Raw genomic sequence first — 18,576 nt, forward strand, 5'->3', positions numbered from 1 at the left:
AAGCCAATAGTAAGAATTACTTTTCCACAAAATAGCATACCAATTAGTTATCCAATAACAAATGGTCAGGCCAGCCTTGAAGGCATAGAAACCAGGACCAGATGGTGCAGGCAATACTTAGAAGTATATATGAACAAACATATATACATCACACATACATGTGTACGTACATGTATGTATGAATGCATGCATTTAACAACAATTAATGAAAAATAGGCCACGAATTCGGAAGAGAACAAGTAAGGGAATATAGGAAGGTTTTTAAGGGACAACAGGGGAAATAGTGTACATATAACATCAAAAAGAAAAGGAAAACTCTTGGAATTAGGTGTTGAACAGAAACAATCCTGCCAGATAGGTATAATCAAATGAGCTTAAGTTATTGTCCTCCTTTACCACGGTTTATGAGATTAATAAATACAAGCATGTGACGGGGATTAGAGTATTAAGTAATCACTGCAGAGACAAAACTACATGCAATCCTGCTAGGTGCTAAGGAGAGAAAATAATAATTTAAAAGTATTGAAAAGTATAACCTTTTATTTGTGGCAACGGGAATTGATAGCTAGGTATTCAGGAGGAATTTCAAGGTAGAAACTGTAACTTTTCAAAGTGAGCAGTCTATCTCCACAAAGGCCAGAAAGGAGAACCCATGGTTCAATTCCTATCTTACTATGCTGGCATCCATGAAAATGATCTTGGGAGAAAGTCAGTAGGAACAGGACATTTTTTCATTTTTAAAATTAGCATAGATTAATTGTAAAGAATGAACTGGATAGCCGGGCAGTGGTGGCGCACGCCTGTAATCCCAGCACTCTGGGAGGCAGAGGCAGGCAGATTTCTGAGTTCGAGGCCAGCCTGGTCTACAGAGTGAGCTTCAGGACAGTCAGAGCTACACAGAGAAACCCTGTGGGGGGGGGGGGGGAGGAATGAACTGGATAAACTGTTGCTATGGTATTCTTATATATGCATTTCTGTCACATTTGATCTCCACTATCCTCTTCTGTCCTTATGTCCCCCTTGCTGTCTTTGGTCCTTTTTCTCAACAGCCCCCTTTTAAATTAAGATTCCACCCATGACAGAAAACTTAAGTTTTCTGAGTCTGGCTTATTTAGCATTACAATCTCTAGTTCTATCCAAATCCCTGCAAACAACATGATTTCAATTTTTCTATGTCTGAATAGTAAACACTTCATTGTAACTATATTCTACACTTTACCTATTCTTCTGATTGGCAGCTTGGCTGAATCCATAATTTAGCTATTGTGAATACACCCAGTAAAGATGGGCAAGTAGTTATCATTAGTGTATGATGACTTCAGTCCCAGGAGTATTAAAGATGGGTCATATGATAGTTTTCATTTTTTTAAGAGCATCTATTCTGATTTCTATAGCCATTAACAGTATACAAGGATTCTTTTTATGCAACCTTCATCATCACTGTCAGCATTTGTTCTTTGGTTGGTTTTGGTTTTGGGGACAGGGTTTTTCTGAACAGCCCTGGCTGTCCTGGAACTCAAGCTGTAGACCAGACTGCCCCACCTCTGCCTCCTGAGTACCTGGGTTAAAGGTGTGCACCACCATGCCTAGCTGTTTGTTCTTTTCTTGTGATACCTTCTCTGATTGGGATTAAAACAAATCTCAATGGAGTTTTGGTTTGGATCTCCCTGGTGGCTAAATGTGTTGTTGGAACATTTTTGCCATGCTTTTCTCAGTCATTTTTACTCTTCAAAAAAATTTAAAGTAACAACTTCATTTTATTTAGAGCAAGGAGATGGTTAGATGATGATCAAGAGTGAAGAGGCTGCAGGAGTCAGGGTACTCACAGGCCTGCCTTCTCTGTAAGAATTATTTGATCAGTTTATCTGTCCACTCATTATGGGATTACTTGTTTCTTTGTTGTTAAGTTTTTTTGAGTTCCTTACATGTCTGAGATGCTAATCCGCTCAATGAATATCTGCAAAAATTTTCCTCCTACTCTGCAGGCTGTCTCTCTTTTCTCTGAAAACTGTTTCATTTGCTGTGTAGACCTCATAATTTGATGCACTTCCATGTGTCGATTTTGGCTGTCCTATTCCTAAGCTATTGGAGTGCGACTCAAACGCTTGCTGTGCTCACTGCCATCGTGAAGTACTTCCCATTGTCGTCCTCTATCAGGTTCTGCTCTTCCACTAAGGTGCATTTTGAGTTGATTTTGCACTGGGCAAGACCAAGAGAATTAGATTCAGTCTTTTACATGTGAACTTCCAGGTTTCCCAGCTTGATAAAAATGACTGGCTTTTTGTTTGTTTTGGTTTTTTAAAGAATAGTTTGCACTGTGTAATCCTGCCTTTCCTAGAACTCACTCTGTAGACCAGACTGTCCTTAAACTCAACAGAGATCTGTCTGCTTCTGTTTCCTGAGTGCCAGAGTTAAAGGTGTATTAAAGGTGTTTACGCTAAAATATTCTTTTTAAAATGCATTTTATTTTTTATGTGTGTAATTATTTTATCTACATGTTTGTCTATATACCAAATGCATGCCTAGTGCTAGAACTGAATTCTCTGGTACCTGAGTTATAGATAATTATGAACTTCCATTGGAGTGCTGGGAACTGAATCTGGGTCTTGTACAAGGGCAGTTAAGTGTTCTTAAGAGAAGCATCTTTCTAGAGCTAAAACCAGTTTTGATGAAAAAATGTTGACCATTAAGCCATTATTGAGTTATTATCAATCTCTGAGATGGAAGGATATCCTTGGGTGAACAAAAGGGTGGCTGCCTCTTTGCACAAAGGCAGTAAAGTTGATGTTAAGCCACATGGCTTTGATAATCAAGGACAGAGCTGACTTCCTCTGAAGGACTGATAATAGATGCCTAAATGGCATTATCATTTTACCAAATACCTTTCTCCAGGGATGATGTCAGGCTTACCCATACAACTTGTTTGGTGGGTAAAATATGTATTGAGTAGCATATATTATCTCCAAAAAGGAAGCTTTAAGAAATAGTTCATGATTCATTATGAAACTTCTTCCTTGGCCAGAGACTTGTCACGTCAAGTCCTGGTATGAAGATAATACAGAAAAGAACCATAAGTGATGAATCTGAACATACAATGATAACAGTAGTAAACATTTCTATTATGTGAGGCTTAATTGCTATTGTATCGTCATGTAATCCAAGATAACTGAAATGACTAAAGTGACCTTTGATATATTCTTTCCCTTAGCAGTAGAGACAAGAACTTCTTCAGAAGTTGCCTGCTACAAAACCAATAGTTTGGGGGAGAGGGAAAAGGGGGATTAAAAATTGGGTAGTGTGACTTAATGGCTTCACAAGGAAGTTTCTGCTAAGAAATAAGTCACGACACCTTCAACAGGGGAAGATCATCAATGTGTCTGCCCCTCTGAAGACCCAACAGTCTGAAGGTCTCCCAGGAGATCTGCTGAAGTCAGGGCCACAGGTCTCCCAGGAGACACAGGAGGCAGGATCCAGACAGAGACATCCATTTCATCTTATCAGATCACCACAGCCTAAGGCTGATTTTCAATCGCAACAAAAAGAACAAAATCCCACACAAACATGGAAACTGAACATCACTCTCCTCAATGATAGTCAGGGAAGAAATAAAGAAATTAAGGACTTCCCGGAATTCAATAAAAATGATGACACAGCATATCCAAACTTAGGGACACAATGAAATCACTGCTAAGAGGAAAATTCAGAGCACTAAGTGGCCTCATAAAGAAATTGGAGAGATCCTACACTAACAACTTAAGACCGTAAATGAAATGCCCAACACTGGGAAGAATGAACTCCTAGAGTCCATCTACAGTAGAAAGACTGTGGATAAGTTGCCATCCCACAGTCAAAAACTTGGACCCAGAATTGTTCCTGTCTAAAAGAATTGCAGGGACAAAAATGGAGAAGAGACTGAATGAAAGGCGGTCCAGTTATTGTCCCAACTTGGGATCTATCTCAAGGAGAGGCTCCAAGGGCCTGGTACTATTCCTGATGCTATGGTAGGCAGAGAGGAGCCTAGCATGGCTATCCTCTGAGAGACCCAACAAACAGCTGGCTGAGACAGAAGCAGATACTTATACCCAACCAATGGACTGAAGTCCAGTGACCCCTGTGGCTGAATTAGGAAAATGCTGGAAGAAGCTGAGGATAACAGCCCCATAGGAAGAGCCCTGAGATCTCTCAGACATTAAGCTGCCAGCCAGGCAGCATATGGGAGCGGGTCAGAACTCCCCAACACACTGCCTGGTATGGCCTGAGTTGGTGAAGATGTGCCTAACCCTCTGGAGACTTGAGGACCCAGAGAGTAGGGAGGCCTTTGGGGGTCAGAGGCATCCTCTTGGAGACAGGGGAGGATGAATGGGGTGGGGGTGGGGGGGGGCAAGACTGCACTGTAAAAAAAAATAAAATAAAAAACAAAGAAAATAAATAAGTAAATAAGTAAAAGGCATTCTCCTACTATTACTTATCATAACAAGAGGAAACAGGGAGCCTAACATGGAAGTGCATACTGGGAATGCCAATACTCAGAGACAGAGGCTGGAAGATCAGAAATTCAAATTCATCCTTGGCTACACAGTGAATTCAAGGCAGTTTGGGCTACATTGGACCCTGTCTAAAGAAAAACAACAGCAGCAACAACAAAGAAGGGGGTTGGGAAAAAAAGAGAGAAAGACAGAAAATGAGTATTTCCATTAAAATAACGAAATAAAGTTATAAGGTAAACATTAAAGAAAACTTAACATTGTGATATAAATAAGGAGTTGAATAATGATCTATAGATCATTTTAAATTTTTTATTATGGGCCGTGTGGTGGTGGCGCACGCCTGTAATCCCAGCACTCTGGGAGGCAGAGGCAGGCGGATTTCTGAGTTCGAGGCCAGCCTGGTCTACAGAGTGGCAGCCAGGGCTATACAGGGAAACCCTGTCTCAAAAAAAAAAAAATTATTACATTTATTTATTTTTGTGGAAATGTTTGCACGTGTGATTCTATGTCACAGCACATGTGTAGTTAGTGGACAGTTGACGATTCACTTCACTACTACTGTATAGTATATGAGTTCTAAATTCCAATTGTTGTGTTGAAAATATCTTCTATTCGCTGATCCATGTTTCTGGCCCAAGTCCTTTTATTTTGAGTGGAGAGAAAATGAAAAGAGCTTAGTGATAAACTAATGACTAATTATATATTCTGTACAGTTTAGTCAATAAAGCTTGTTTTAAAATCATGGCCTGCATCAATAAAAGCTTCAAATTTAAATTACTGCCCATTAAATATGTTATAGTGATTTTGTCTGCAATAAATCAGTGCAGACAAGTTGAGGCTGTGCAGTATTCACTACAGATGTTTATATGGACCTGTCTGCAGTAGACCCACCCCTGTATCTATATAAGAAGAATGGACGAATTCCCGAAACAGTATAGACTACAAAATAAAAATAAAAATTGAGCATTTGTTATTTTTGTTGGATTCTTGTAAAAAAAATGTCATGAACTTTTCTAATATGTCATAAAATACAACTAAGTTAGGTAAATACACAATGTCACCCACTCACATAGGTGTCTGTGTAGACGCACTTCAGAGATCAACTGTCTAATTTTCTTTCCTAAGATCTGTCTTCATGGCCAGGGATCACTTCCCCCTCACCCTCCAGTGTTATTCTGTTCCTTTTAACTGCCAAGAAGAGAAGTTTCAATGGGCTAATGTATTCAAACACTGTTAGTCCAGGGAAATATTCCTATGATCCAGAACACTGTCCTGAACCATGGCCTACTCAGTATGAAGGCAAATCAAAACAGACATCCTTTGAGAGAACCTTACTTATGTGTAAAAAGTGGGAACTACCTGGCTCTTGAACTTAAGATTTTTGTTGAAGATATTTACTAGCCCTTTAAGTTGGAAATCTTCACTCTCTTCTATACCTATAATACTTGTTTGGTCATCTCATTGTGTCCTAGATTTCCTGGATGTTTTAGGTTACAGGCTTTTTGCATCTTGCATTTTCTTTGACTGTTCAATGCTTTCTATGGTATCTTCAGCATCTGAGATTCTCTCTTCTGTCTCTTGTATTCTGTTGTTGATGCTTGCATCTGTCACTCCTGATTGCTTTCCTAGGTTTTCTATCTCCAGAGATGTCTTACTTTGTGATTTCTTTATTGTTTCTACTTCCACTTTTAGATCCTGGATGGTGTTGTTCAGTTCCTTCATTTGATTGATTGTGTTTTCCTCTAATTCTTTAAGGGATTTTTGTGTTTCTTCTTTAAGGGGTTTTACCTGTTGACCGTTGTTCTCTTGTATTTAAGGAAGTTAAGTCTTTTTTGAAGCCCTCTATCAGCATCATGAGATACGATTTTAAATCCAACTCTTGCTTTTCCAGTGTGTTGTTGGGGTATCCAGGACTTGCTGTGGTGGGAGAACTAGGTTCTAATGTTACCATGAGGCTTTGGTTTCTGTTGGTAGGGTTCTTGTGCTTGCCTTTCACCATCTGGTTATCTCAGGTGTTAGTTGGTATTCTTGTCTCTGGCTGGAGATTGTTCCTCCTGTGGGCCAGTAAGCCTGTGTCCTTACTCCTCTGTGCTCAAAAGCGAAAGCACTGCTGGGAGATCACTCCCTTCTTGAGGGCCTTGCACAGAAGGCTGTGGAGTCTCCTGGCTCCCTGGTGCCAATGGCAGCGGGAAGACTTCTGTCCCAGCTGCTTCACTGATCTTAGGCCCTCTATTTAATTGTTTTATAACATGTTTATGAGTACATTTGGAAAATTACATATGGTATGGATTTTCAGAATGAAAATTAGACACTCTGGAAAGAATATATATGTATCATCAATTGCTAAACACTGGATAAAAGCAAGAGGTAGCTGATATTACCTGCATTCAAGGCCACATAAATTCCCACCTCGTGCTATCTCACACAAAAGGTGGGAATTGTGTAAGAACTGACACCCAAGGCTGCCTGCTAATCTGCTATCCTCCAAGACAGACATTAATATAAACCTGGGTCATGAAGGGTAGTTCTAGGAAGGACTTTAATTTTCTACGATATACACCAGAAGAAATATTGCCAGTCTTACTATTACCAGTCATTTAACCTTATTGACTTAAATAAGTTTTGGATTAAAAGTTAGGCTTCTTAACTCTTTGGCTAATTCATACTGATGCTGAGAGGACTTAAAAGTAAACATTGCATTACACAGATGACTGTTGTAGTTTGGACAGGAAATACTCCTTTCAAGTTAATGTGTTAAATATTTAGTTGCTACCTTAATGAGGTTGGGAGGTTGTGGAAACTTACCAGGTAGGATGTGCATGCACAAAGTACCTACTGAGGGTAGAGCCTTGCTGAGTGCCTAGTCCCTGTCCTTTCTGGTTTTCTCTCTGAGATAAGTAGTCTCTTGCTACCATAATGTTGTCCTTTACTTACCAATATTACACTGTGACGGGCCCAGAATCAACAGCCAGGATTCAAGCCTATGAAACTATAAACTATAACACATCTTTTCTCTTTTAAGTGGTTCTCTCAAATATATGGCCATAGTTATACAAAAGGAACTAAAACACTAATTAGTGTTCAGAATAAGTTAAACTGGCTGCTTAGAAAATACATTAAACCTTTCAATGATGTAATTAATATACAAAACGTAACTGTTTGATTAGCTCTTGAGATGTACTTATTTTAAAAGCTACAAAATTCAGAAGATACAATAGTCAAACCCCAACAAAAAAGTCAGTTATAACTTTAAAGGTAATAAAACATTAAATTTCTATCAATTCTATCAACTCAGTTTTTACAAGTATCATTGTATATGATATATATATGTGCATAAGCACATATACACATATATACGTCTGTGTATATAAAATTTTTCATTCCTTATAAGTAGAGATACAAAAGGTCTTTTTTAAAAAAATGTTACCAAGGCCAGACTTCCATATGTCTCAGCAGATTAGCGAGTATCATCTGGCCTAGGAAAATCATGGCTGATATAGACTGTCATGTTCTCCCAGAATACCTACACCACTTTGCTGACCTTTTCATATCTCTTCTACCCCTTACTCAAAGACATGTTCTTTCTTAAAGATCGATCCTCATTTGTTCAGCTATGTTCATAGCAGCTTTATTCATAATAGTGAGAAACAGGAAACAACTTAAGATATTCCTTAATAGAAGAATGGATAAAGAAAATGTGATCCATTGTACAATGGAATACTGTTTAGCTATTAAAAAAAAAAAGACATCATAAATTTTGTAGGCAAATGGATGGAACTTGAGATTGTCACGCTGAGTGAGGTAACCCAGTTATACAGATATATGTATGGTATATACCACTTATAAGTGGACATTAGCCATAGGGTGCAGGACAATCCACAGACCCAAAGTAACTGGGTACTAAGGAGGTACCAAGGTAGGATGCTTGACTCTCACAGAAGAGGAAACTATTCATCGGAAGTGGATGGAGAGAGGGAACTGGGTAGGACAGGGGTGAGGGGAGACAGGGATGGTAATCAGGTATGGAGAGAGGGAGGGGTTGGGAGAGGCCTGGGAGTGGGAATGGAAATTGGTGAGGGGCATCTCTCAGACTAGCAGGAGACCTGGCACTGGGGAGGATATGGGAGTCTATGCGGGTGAGCCTAGCTGAAATTCTAACCAGAGGAGGATATAGAGGAGTTACCACCTCCTGTAATTGGGCAGGACTTCCAAAGGATATCACCCTCCTGGGCATCAACACAAAATTTGTCTTGCTTACAAGACATGCAGGAATAAAAATGGAGCAGAGACTGAAGGAACAGCCCTATCTTTATCATGCATCCAAGGAACGTCCCCAACTTGAGACCCCATTCCATGGGAGAAAGCAAACCCCTGACACTATTAATGATACTCTGCTATGTTTGCAGACAAGATCCTAGCATAACTGTCTCCTGAGAGGTTTCATCCAGCAGCAGATGCAGGCAGATGCAGAGACCTACAGCCAAACATCATGCGGAGCATAGGGAGTCTTTTGGAAGACTGGTGGATAGAATTGAGCAAGCCAGAGGGGTCAAGGACACCACACTAACCTGAGCCCCTGGGAGCTCACAGAGACTGGGTCACCAACCAGGGAACATGCAAGGGCTGGACTGCATTTGTAGCCAATGTGCAGCCTGGTCTTCATGTGGGACTCCTAACAAGCAGAGCGGGGCTGTCTCAGTCTCTGCTGCCTGCCATTGGATTCCTTTCCCCTACCTGGCCTGCTTGGTTGGGCCTCAGTGGGAAATGATGTGCCTAGTTCTACTGGGACCAGATCTCCCAGTGTTGGATGGTATGGGCGTGGGGTGGGGGGCGCTTCTCCTTCTCTGAGGAAGAGGGGAGGGAGTAATGGGGGAAGGGACTTGTAAGAGTAGAACTGGAAAGAGAGGAGGAGGGGTCTGTGATGAGGATTAAAGTGAATCTGGATAAATAACTGGAAGAAAAAGACTGAGCATAGTCACTATATAGTGCTTCTTATATTACTTTCTCTTCAAAGATGTATTTCTTACTCATTTATGATATTGTGTAGGTAATGTCTTTCAGCTATGTAAAATATATGAGTTATTTCCATTATATAAGCAAATAAATGAAGATATTGCATATTAATGTGAGGATATGTAGACTATGCATTGAACCAAAGGCTATCAAAATTTAAAAAACTCACTTTATTAAACACTATATAAAATAATAGTAGGAGCAGACTTTAGAGATAATGTGGACAGCTAGGAGGGGCAGAGGCATGTAAGATCACTGTGAGTGCAGGACTAGCCAGGACTACAAAGGAAGACTCTATCTCTAAACATGAAAAAGATAAAAAAGAAAAATGTGAGCATGCTTTATCTGAGTATACAGCCATCTTACTTATTTTTCCCTTAACATTTTTTGTAATATATTCATATTTATGGTTTCTTTCCTTTAAAAAAATTGGAAAACTGTCTTACATTTTCTAACTCCCTGACTACACTATTACGTTATCTGAAAAAGTATTTGGGAATATACACTAAAGATGAAATAATACTAACCAGATGGGTAAAGGGAAGAGAGAGAAGAAGATATCTCAAAGAGAAATGAGTACATTTATAAATATGTACTTATAATTATATATAAGTAACACCTTGTATCAAGTACTCTAATTTCCAAAGTTATTTCAAGTGAAGAAAATTAAAATATTTGAAAATAAAGAATTAAGAAGCAAAATGAAAAAGTCTTACGGTGAAGATTCCAGAACTATGCTATTAGCTTGCGTTGATGATGGAGATCTCTGACTTACAAAATCCTCACTGGGGGATGTGTGAACCACATGGTCTACCAAATGACCAACTGAAGACGGCCGAACCCGGGTCCCCTCTTGTGTGAATGAAGAATTCCGACTAAATGAAGAGAAACAAAGTCTGAACAATAGTATACTTTGATTTTCCCTGGTTTTTGATCCTATGTTTTCATGAGAAAATGAGTGTGTTTGTATGTGTGTGAAAGTCTATGCTGACTACGCAGAGTCACTAACAGTGATCTACACACTGTGATATAAATGAAAAGAACACACAATGGGAAGTAAAGATGGACCTGCAGTTTACAAGCTGCCCTAAGGCCTTCCTACTAACTATTCAACATTTCACATGTTACCTCATTAAGAACGTATGACACTACAACAAGGAAGCTGGGATTAAAGGCAAGTATCTATCTACAATTAGAATTTTGTAGATAGAAAAATGAGACATCGATTAACTTCAAGATTCTAACAGGGACTCTAGATCCACTGCTTAATCACTCTGCTGTCCTGTCTCTTTAAAATAAATACCATATCATCCTTTTAATTATTTCATTCCCTAGACACGTAAGCCCAGCTATTGCTATTATGTAGATTACCTCTCTTACACGTCTCTCTGCCCAGCCCTTGCCTTGCTTCTCTTCCCTTGCCCTCCCTCTGGTACATATGTGAGGAAGTCTTTCTTATCTCTTTATTACCTATTCCTAACCTAGCAGCTTTGAAGAAATGCTAGACTGCAATACACAAGGTGAGAGCTGCCCCACACGGCTCTTGGCCCAGATCTACCTGAGCTCATAGGGTCACTGTGAAGTCTTTTCCGAGGCCACAGGAAGTACTAGAACGCTGCATTACAATCACTCAAACAAATAATTTTCAAACAATTTATAGGCCCCTTAAAAAATCTGGTATTAACCTATTATGGAATAAATGGAGTACATAAATAACAGTTTTATGAAATTTTCAAGTCATGACTAAATCCTGAATTACCCCTTCCGGTGAAAATAAACTGCTGAGGAAAGTAAAGGCTATTCTAGGTCACTTTTACAATGACCAGCAAGCAAAGAGGCAATAATGTTTGAAGTAACAAAAACCATGTTTGGTACTGGTGAGGTGGCTAAGACACACACACACACACACACACACACACAGGGCGGGGGACACAGGGAGAGAGAGACAGGGAAGGAGGGAGGGAGGGAGAGAGAGAGAGAGAGACCCATGTTGAAAAGTAAAATACAATAAAAATTACTTTTTTGAAAATTTGATCAAAGGACTTAAATTTTATAAACTGTGATCTTTAGGCAATAAAGTACATAGCCAATAAATACACAATAAAGGCACGGACGTGGCTTGCCACTTACTGGTTGGGAGTTCCAGGTGGAGACCGGGAGGGGAGGCTTTGTGTTTCTAACCTGTCATCAGATAACGAATTTCTGCTGACTACTTCCCAATCCATTAATTTCCGTGCCAAAGGCTTACTTGGAGATCTGTAGAAAAATAAATGAATAATACATAAAAGATTTTGTTTATATATGAGTAAAATCTTAAAATTCATTTTAATAAGTCATAGTCAAAGTGTTTGCTTATGATATATTTATATAATTTGATAATGTTATGAAATAATTACTAAAAGGCATTATTTGCTATATATGACAAAAAAAGGTGTGTCTATGAAGAAGAGAACAAGGAATACTGAAAAAAGATATCAAGACAAGCAATGAGGAAAGTAAATTGAGTTTACTATCAAACATTTTCCCAAATTGCAAATGTTAGCAATCTTTGCTTGTGCCTATTGTACTCAGAGCACAGGTTACCACAAACTGTACTGAACAATTCCTGCCACATCATCTCCTCAATGACTTTCTGACCCTCTGCTTCAATGAGGAGAGGTTAAAAAAAAAGATAACCATGCATGCTCAATTTATATTTTTCTCTTTTCCATAAAGTATAGTCAGGGAATTTTTCCCTTTATTTCTGTAAAAATCATTCTGTATCCTGTATCTTGTGGAAGGTAACAAAGGGGTATTTTTAAAAGATTTATTCTAATTTTAGTTATGTGTATATATTCTTGTATGTGTCTATGCACGTAAGTGTGGGTGCCTGCAGAGACAAGAGGGAATTAGATCCCCAGAGCTAAAGCAAAGAGTAGGGTGCTATAACGCGTCTGGGATAAATTCTGGGAAATGAACTTTATCTTCTGTAAGAGCAGCAATGGCTCCTAACCACTAAAAGACTGCTCCAGCACAAAATGATATGTTTTATTATCTATTGCCAGTTATCATAGTGATAAAATAGAATTAAGTGACCTGATAAGAAAAAAGGTGCAAATGTCCACAGATGAAATGGTATAACTGTCTTCAGAGACATAAGCCCTGAGAATTTTAAGAATGTTAATAACCAAAGTCTTCAATATGTAAATTTAAGTACTACCAAAAACTCATTTACTTAAATCTGTACTTTTGTTGATATGTAGAATTATTCTGGAAGTTAGTAAAATGAATTAGGTAACAAATGTAACACATAATAAATCACCTTATATACTTTTAATCTCAGTAATAAATTCCCCAAGATCTGTAAAAATCATGTATATTATTTTCCATTACATCACAATAAAACAGACATAGGCATAGTACTGCAAAAATCAGATCATAAAATTTATTTGTACACAATAGCACAGTAGGGTGGCTGCATACATGAATTCAAAGTGGTCATGACAGCAAAGCAAAGACTATGTAACCCCAAGCTAGACTAAACCCTCCCCCAGGTGAGGAGCTCTTAGCTACCAAGAGAGAAGGGTCAGTTTTCTTTAATGACACTGCATCTGGTATGTAGACCAGGCTCTAGAAGAAATCTACACGTCCAAGACTATTTGGGCAACACATAGTTGCCCAAATTTTTCTCAATCACAATTTTGATTGAGAAAACAAAAACAAAAACAAAACAATCACAAAGCTGGAGGATAAAAGGAGGAGTGGGTCTAGGAAGAGTTGGGTGAGAGAAGGTGAAAATGATCAAAATGCATTGGGAAAATTCAAAAAGAACATGTAAAACATAATGAAAAACATTTTTTGGTATAGAATAGAGTTTATTCATGGCAGGGGATGGGAGTTAATGGTGTAAGGAGAAAGAGAAAGGCAGAGAGAGAGAGAGAGAGAGAGAGAGAGAGAGAGAGAGAGAGAGAGAGAGAGAGAGAGAGAGAGAGAGAGAGAGAGAGAGAGAGAGAGAGAGAGAGGAAGAGGAGAGGAGAGGAGAGGAGGAGAGGAGAGGAGAGGAGAGGAGAGGAGAGGAGAGGAGAGGAGAGGAGAGGAGAGGAGAGGAGAGGAGAGGAGAGGAGAGAAGAAGAGAAGAGAAGAGAAGAGAAGAGGGAGGAGGGAGGAGGGAGGAGGGAGGAGAGAGGAGACAAGTGGAGGAGGGTCATGACCATGTGGAGAGGGGGAGGGAGGAGAGCCCAAGGGGCAGAGAGGTGAGAGTGCCAAGAGGCGAGAGCGATGAGTGAGCCATATTGAAAAAATTAAAGCAATTTTTTTTTTTGGTTATGGCCCATTATATTCAAAGATATATTCATTCTGTGAATTTTAGTTTCAGATTTTCCAATAATAATACAGACTGGACCTAGTACTATACATACTTTTTAGATCACTGGAAGATTTTCGCCTTAAAAATTGTCCATAATTTCTCCTTGTTGTCATCTAGTATATTACATAAATTTATATAAATTAAGAAAAAATGCCAAGCAAAGTACAAAGTAAATGCAAAATTAAGTGTTTCAAATAGACCCAAGGAGTGAAATTGACATCAGTGTGCACCTAAATCCTGACTGAGTTTGTGGTTGCAGCCTACAATTTCCTTTCTACCACACTAACTGCACAGACAGAATGGCCTGAGAGGATGGCAACGCTTAGCAAATAGCACTCCGCTGTGGTTTATGTCCACAGCAGGAAGCATAAGAATAATCATGGATACTAGGGACACTGAATTCTAATTATGGCCTATAATAGAAAAATTGTTTCTATACTAAATATCTAAGTTCACAGGTGCAACAGGGACATTACATACTTATTTACAGATTTAAAATCTAGATTTTATGATCTAGATTTTCGGTATATTTTAGCCCCTTAAAAGTTTGTTAAATTAAGCTGTAGAGATGGCCTAGTGGTAAGAGCACACTGGCTCTTCTATCAGAGGACCCTGGTTCGATTCCCAGCATCCACACCACAGCTCACAACTGTCTGCAACTCCAATTCCAGGGGCTCCAGCAAGCTCATGCAGACATACATGCAGGTATTTACCATTGTACATAAAATAAATAAAATTTTAAAAAGTTTGTTTAATTATGAATACTAAATATGTATGAACAGAAGTATACAAATATTCAATCATTTCAGGGTTTGATAGCCAAACCCTCTCAGGTTAGGCTAATCTCTTTGAACTCTAAAACTAATGTGCATCTTCTAAAAGAGACATGATGCTACTGGTAGCTAACAAGCAAACAAAAAGAACAGACTCAAATTTCATTTTCCAAATGTCAAGTCAAAGTAATTTAAGCCCAGAGACCTCTTCCTATCACTGTTTTAGTTTAGGACTTGAATTTAGGACCATTAGATTTAACCTCTCACAGTGGAGAGCACATAAATTCAATTAGTCATAAATGAGAATATACGATGTAATCTTTGCAATTTAAAACATAAAAATCTCAAGTGTACCATAATTTACTAGTTCTTTTACTAGTGTTATTTCTTACTATTCACAAACTATTCTTTTCCCATATATTAGACCACATGTAAGTGATGAGAGCTAAAGTTAATTACTAAGAGAAAAATATCATCTAAAAAATTGAAAATCCAGCATACTTACCTAGTACAAAGTATCTGAACACTTCATTCTTGGTAATGAACTACAGATGGTGGGCAATGTCATAACTAGGCTTCAGGCAGTTTACATTACTAAAAGTTAACCTCAGAGTCCCACCCACTCAAGCTTGCTGTCTATGTTTCCTGTTCTGAGCGGAAATTTCAGAGAAAAAAAATACCACACTGTTAGCAATGTGGTGAGTTTATTTTCTGACCGTGGCACCTTATTTTTCTGCTGAAGAGAAATTTGCTCTCATCTCTTCCTTAGATATTATTATATGATAACTGAAAAAGTGTGAAGGCAATTTAAAAAGTAGATATATAAGGGAAAATGAGGTAATTATTGAAAATTTTTTCATATAAAGTTTAAAGGTCTTTTTCATCTTCCTAATTATACTGCCATTTAAAATTCTAAGAGAGACAATGAATCTGTAATTCTTAACCAAAATGACCTAATTCTTGCTAAGACCACTAGAGAATTTTAGTAGCTAGTGATGAGGTAAAGAGTCTTAGAAAAACAATCCCAGGAGCTGGGCCGCAGTAGTGCCCACCATTAATCCCAGCACTCAGGAGGCAGAGGCAGGCAGATCCCTGAGTATGAGGCTAGTCTGGTCTACAAAGTGGGTTCCAAGACAGTCAGGGGAACACAGAGAAACCCTATCTTGAAAAATCAAATTAAACCAACAATAACAACAACAAAAATAAAATCAAGCAAAATAAAATAAAACAATCACAGGAAAGCATAGACTTTCAGAGACAAGACAATCATTAAGAACGCCCAGCACTATTAAATCCTCTCCCCAAGACTTGAGCATACAGAACCAAAGTATAGCACGTGGCTAGCATGTGTCAGACCCTGGGATTGGAGAACCTAGCACCTTAAAAAAGAAACCTCTGTATCCTCCCGGCCCACAAACCAAAAAGCAAAGACAGTTCCCAACAAACTTTCTAGCATTTTAGTCGTGAATAACAAAACAATGAAGATCAGGTATAACAAAATCTAGCATGTACAAAACCATTAAAATAACACAATATTTTGATTTTCAAAAATAAGGGGCATTGCAAATAAGAGACAATACAAAAAAAAAACCAGAGCAGATTCTTTCTAAATTAGAACAACTAATGCCACAAAGAGTAAAATCACCTTATGGTCACTTGTACAGGAAACATCTGAGTGACATTTACTAAACAAACCCCTTTGTTTTGCAGAATATACCACTTTCTAATTGGAGCAGTGGTATCCACGATAGTCACCAGACAAACACACAGACACACACACAGAGACACACGAGTCTAGGTAAGGAAAAATCTTGAATAATGCCAAAAAGTTTGTAGGGGGTTGTTGTGGATAATGGTAATTGTTCAAGTCATTTGAAACTGTCAGGATTTTAGAATAAAATGATCTATAACTAATTGGTAGAAACAGGGAGCATTTTTCTTTTCTCTCTCTCTTTTTTTATAAGATTTATTCATTTATTATATGTAAGTACACTGTTGCTATCTTCAGACACTCCAGAAGAGGGCGTCAGATTTCTTTACAGATGGTTGTGAGCCACCATATGGTTGCTGAGATTTGAACTTAGAAGAGCAATCTAGAACTTAGAAGAGCAACCTTCAGAAGAGCAATCTGTACTCTTAACTTCTGAGCCATTTCTCCAGCCCCAGGGAGCAATTTTCATGTTGGGAGGAAGGAAATTGAGAAAAAGAAAAGCCAAACACAAAGCTATTTCTTATAGAAATACAAAGGTGAAAAGACATTTGAATTTTTGACCAAGTAAAATTTTCCTGTTATCTTTATAAATGCTTCCAAATTTCCAACAACAGTAGATGCCAGATATACAACTCTTCAAGGCTTTATGCTCTTGAAGTAATTTCCACCAGGAAGAACCACCTGTCATTGTCCCTCTAGCCATCTAGCACCAGCAGCCTATGAAAGGTCCCTCAAATTTTATCCCTATTCTCCATCAATGTTTGGTTGAGGTCTTTATTATTTTTACTTGGATTACTGCAATTATCTCCTAATTAGTCACTAGGAGTCTAACCCATACTTTGCTAACCCATTCTCTATCCTTAACTATTTTTCCCAAAAATGTAAATTCTCCCAAATTGTATCATTTTTGTCTCTAAAACACAAACTGGCCCTCACAAAGTCTAATGAAATAAAATTAAATACGTTTTAAAGGCAATTTAAAAGCATCTTTTAATAGCAAGATTTAATAACTACATGAATGGGCTAGATAACAGGACTCCTTATATTGCTCAAATGAATGCAATAGGAGAGTAACTTTCTAGTAAAAAGTTGTATTAGTGATACATGATTTAGCCTATGCAAAACTATTGTAATATGTTTTTAAAAAAATACGCAGAACACTAGACAAACTAGTTTTCATTTCTTCAACATAGTATATCATTTAGAAAACATTTCTAATGATTTTTTTAAAAAATGTTTATTTTGCTGGGCAGTGGTAGCACGTGCCTTTAATCCCAGCACTTGGGAGGCAGAGGCAGGCAGATTTCTGAGCTCCAAGCCAGCCTGGTCTACAGACTGAGTTCCAGGACAGCCAGGGCTACACAGAGAAACCCTGTCTCAAAAAAAAAAAACAAAAAAAAAAAAAAAACAAAAGAAAACAAATGTTTACTTCATGTGTATGTGGGTACATCTGAATATGTACATACATTCTGCATGCATGCAAATGTCCATGGGCCAGAAGCAGGCATCAGACACCCCAAACTGGAGTTAGACGCAGTTGTGTACTACCATGTACGTGCTAAGAACTGAACCTGGATCTTTTGACTACTCAGTCAGCTATCCAATCCCCATTTCTAATCATTTTAATGCTTTTAAAAATTTAGCAATCTGTTGGACTGGTGAAATAGCTCAGTGGTAAATAAAAGTTTCTACTGCCAAGCCTGACAATATGAGTTCAACCCTGAACCTACCAAATGGAATGAAAGAACTCTGTGTTTTTCTCTTTTATACACTTGTGTGTCACCCCCTCCCCTGCCACACATCATAAAATCAAATGTCAAAAAACAAAATAAATCCCTCACATACTAAAACAGAATTGACTTACCTTGCAAATACCCTGTCTTTATTTGCCTTTTCTTTGCCATATTGAACTGACTGGACTTCAGTTCTCCCACTGAAATATATAAATATGCATAATATCTTAAAGGGGACTACAGCATAAAATTACAATATAGAACATGATTATACTAAAATTTTATAAGTGAAGAGATATTTGTGGTTAACAAGAAAAAAAAAATAAAAGCAACATAGTAAGAAGAAAGATTGGACTGCTTTCCAGTTCCACCCAAATAGATGAAGCTAAATTAGTAGTTCCTCAATTTAATAAACCAATATATGACAACAGATACATGATTGATGACAGATTCCTTACTAAAATGCTCTCTCTTAAAGTCAGAGGTGCCCTGTACAAACAAGCTCTATGGCCCT

At 38.2% G+C, this 18,576-nt stretch overlaps 1 protein-coding gene across 3 annotated transcripts in view; it reads right to left on the reverse strand.

The window, feature by feature from the left end:
* Ptpn4 (protein tyrosine phosphatase non-receptor type 4) overlaps positions 1-18,576 on the reverse strand; it is a 159,819-nt gene that overhangs the window by 42,565 nt on the left and 98,678 nt on the right. For 2 of the 3 annotated variants that reach the window (XM_052200078.1, XM_052200079.1), the window contains exons 13-15: positions 18,194-18,262; positions 11,631-11,756; positions 10,217-10,375 (exon numbers count right to left, since the gene is read on the reverse strand). In XM_052200078.1, coding sequence (XP_052056038.1) covers positions 10,217-10,375; positions 11,631-11,756; positions 18,194-18,262 — 354 coding nt within the window. The remainder of the gene's footprint in view (positions 1-10,216; positions 10,376-11,630; positions 11,757-18,193; positions 18,263-18,576) is intronic. The other variant, XM_052200080.1, reaches the window with a different exon arrangement.

The sequence above is a fragment of the Apodemus sylvaticus genome, chromosome 12, assembly GCF_947179515.1.
Source record: "Apodemus sylvaticus chromosome 12, mApoSyl1.1, whole genome shotgun sequence".
Lineage (NCBI taxonomy): Eukaryota > Metazoa > Chordata > Mammalia > Rodentia > Muridae > Apodemus > Apodemus sylvaticus.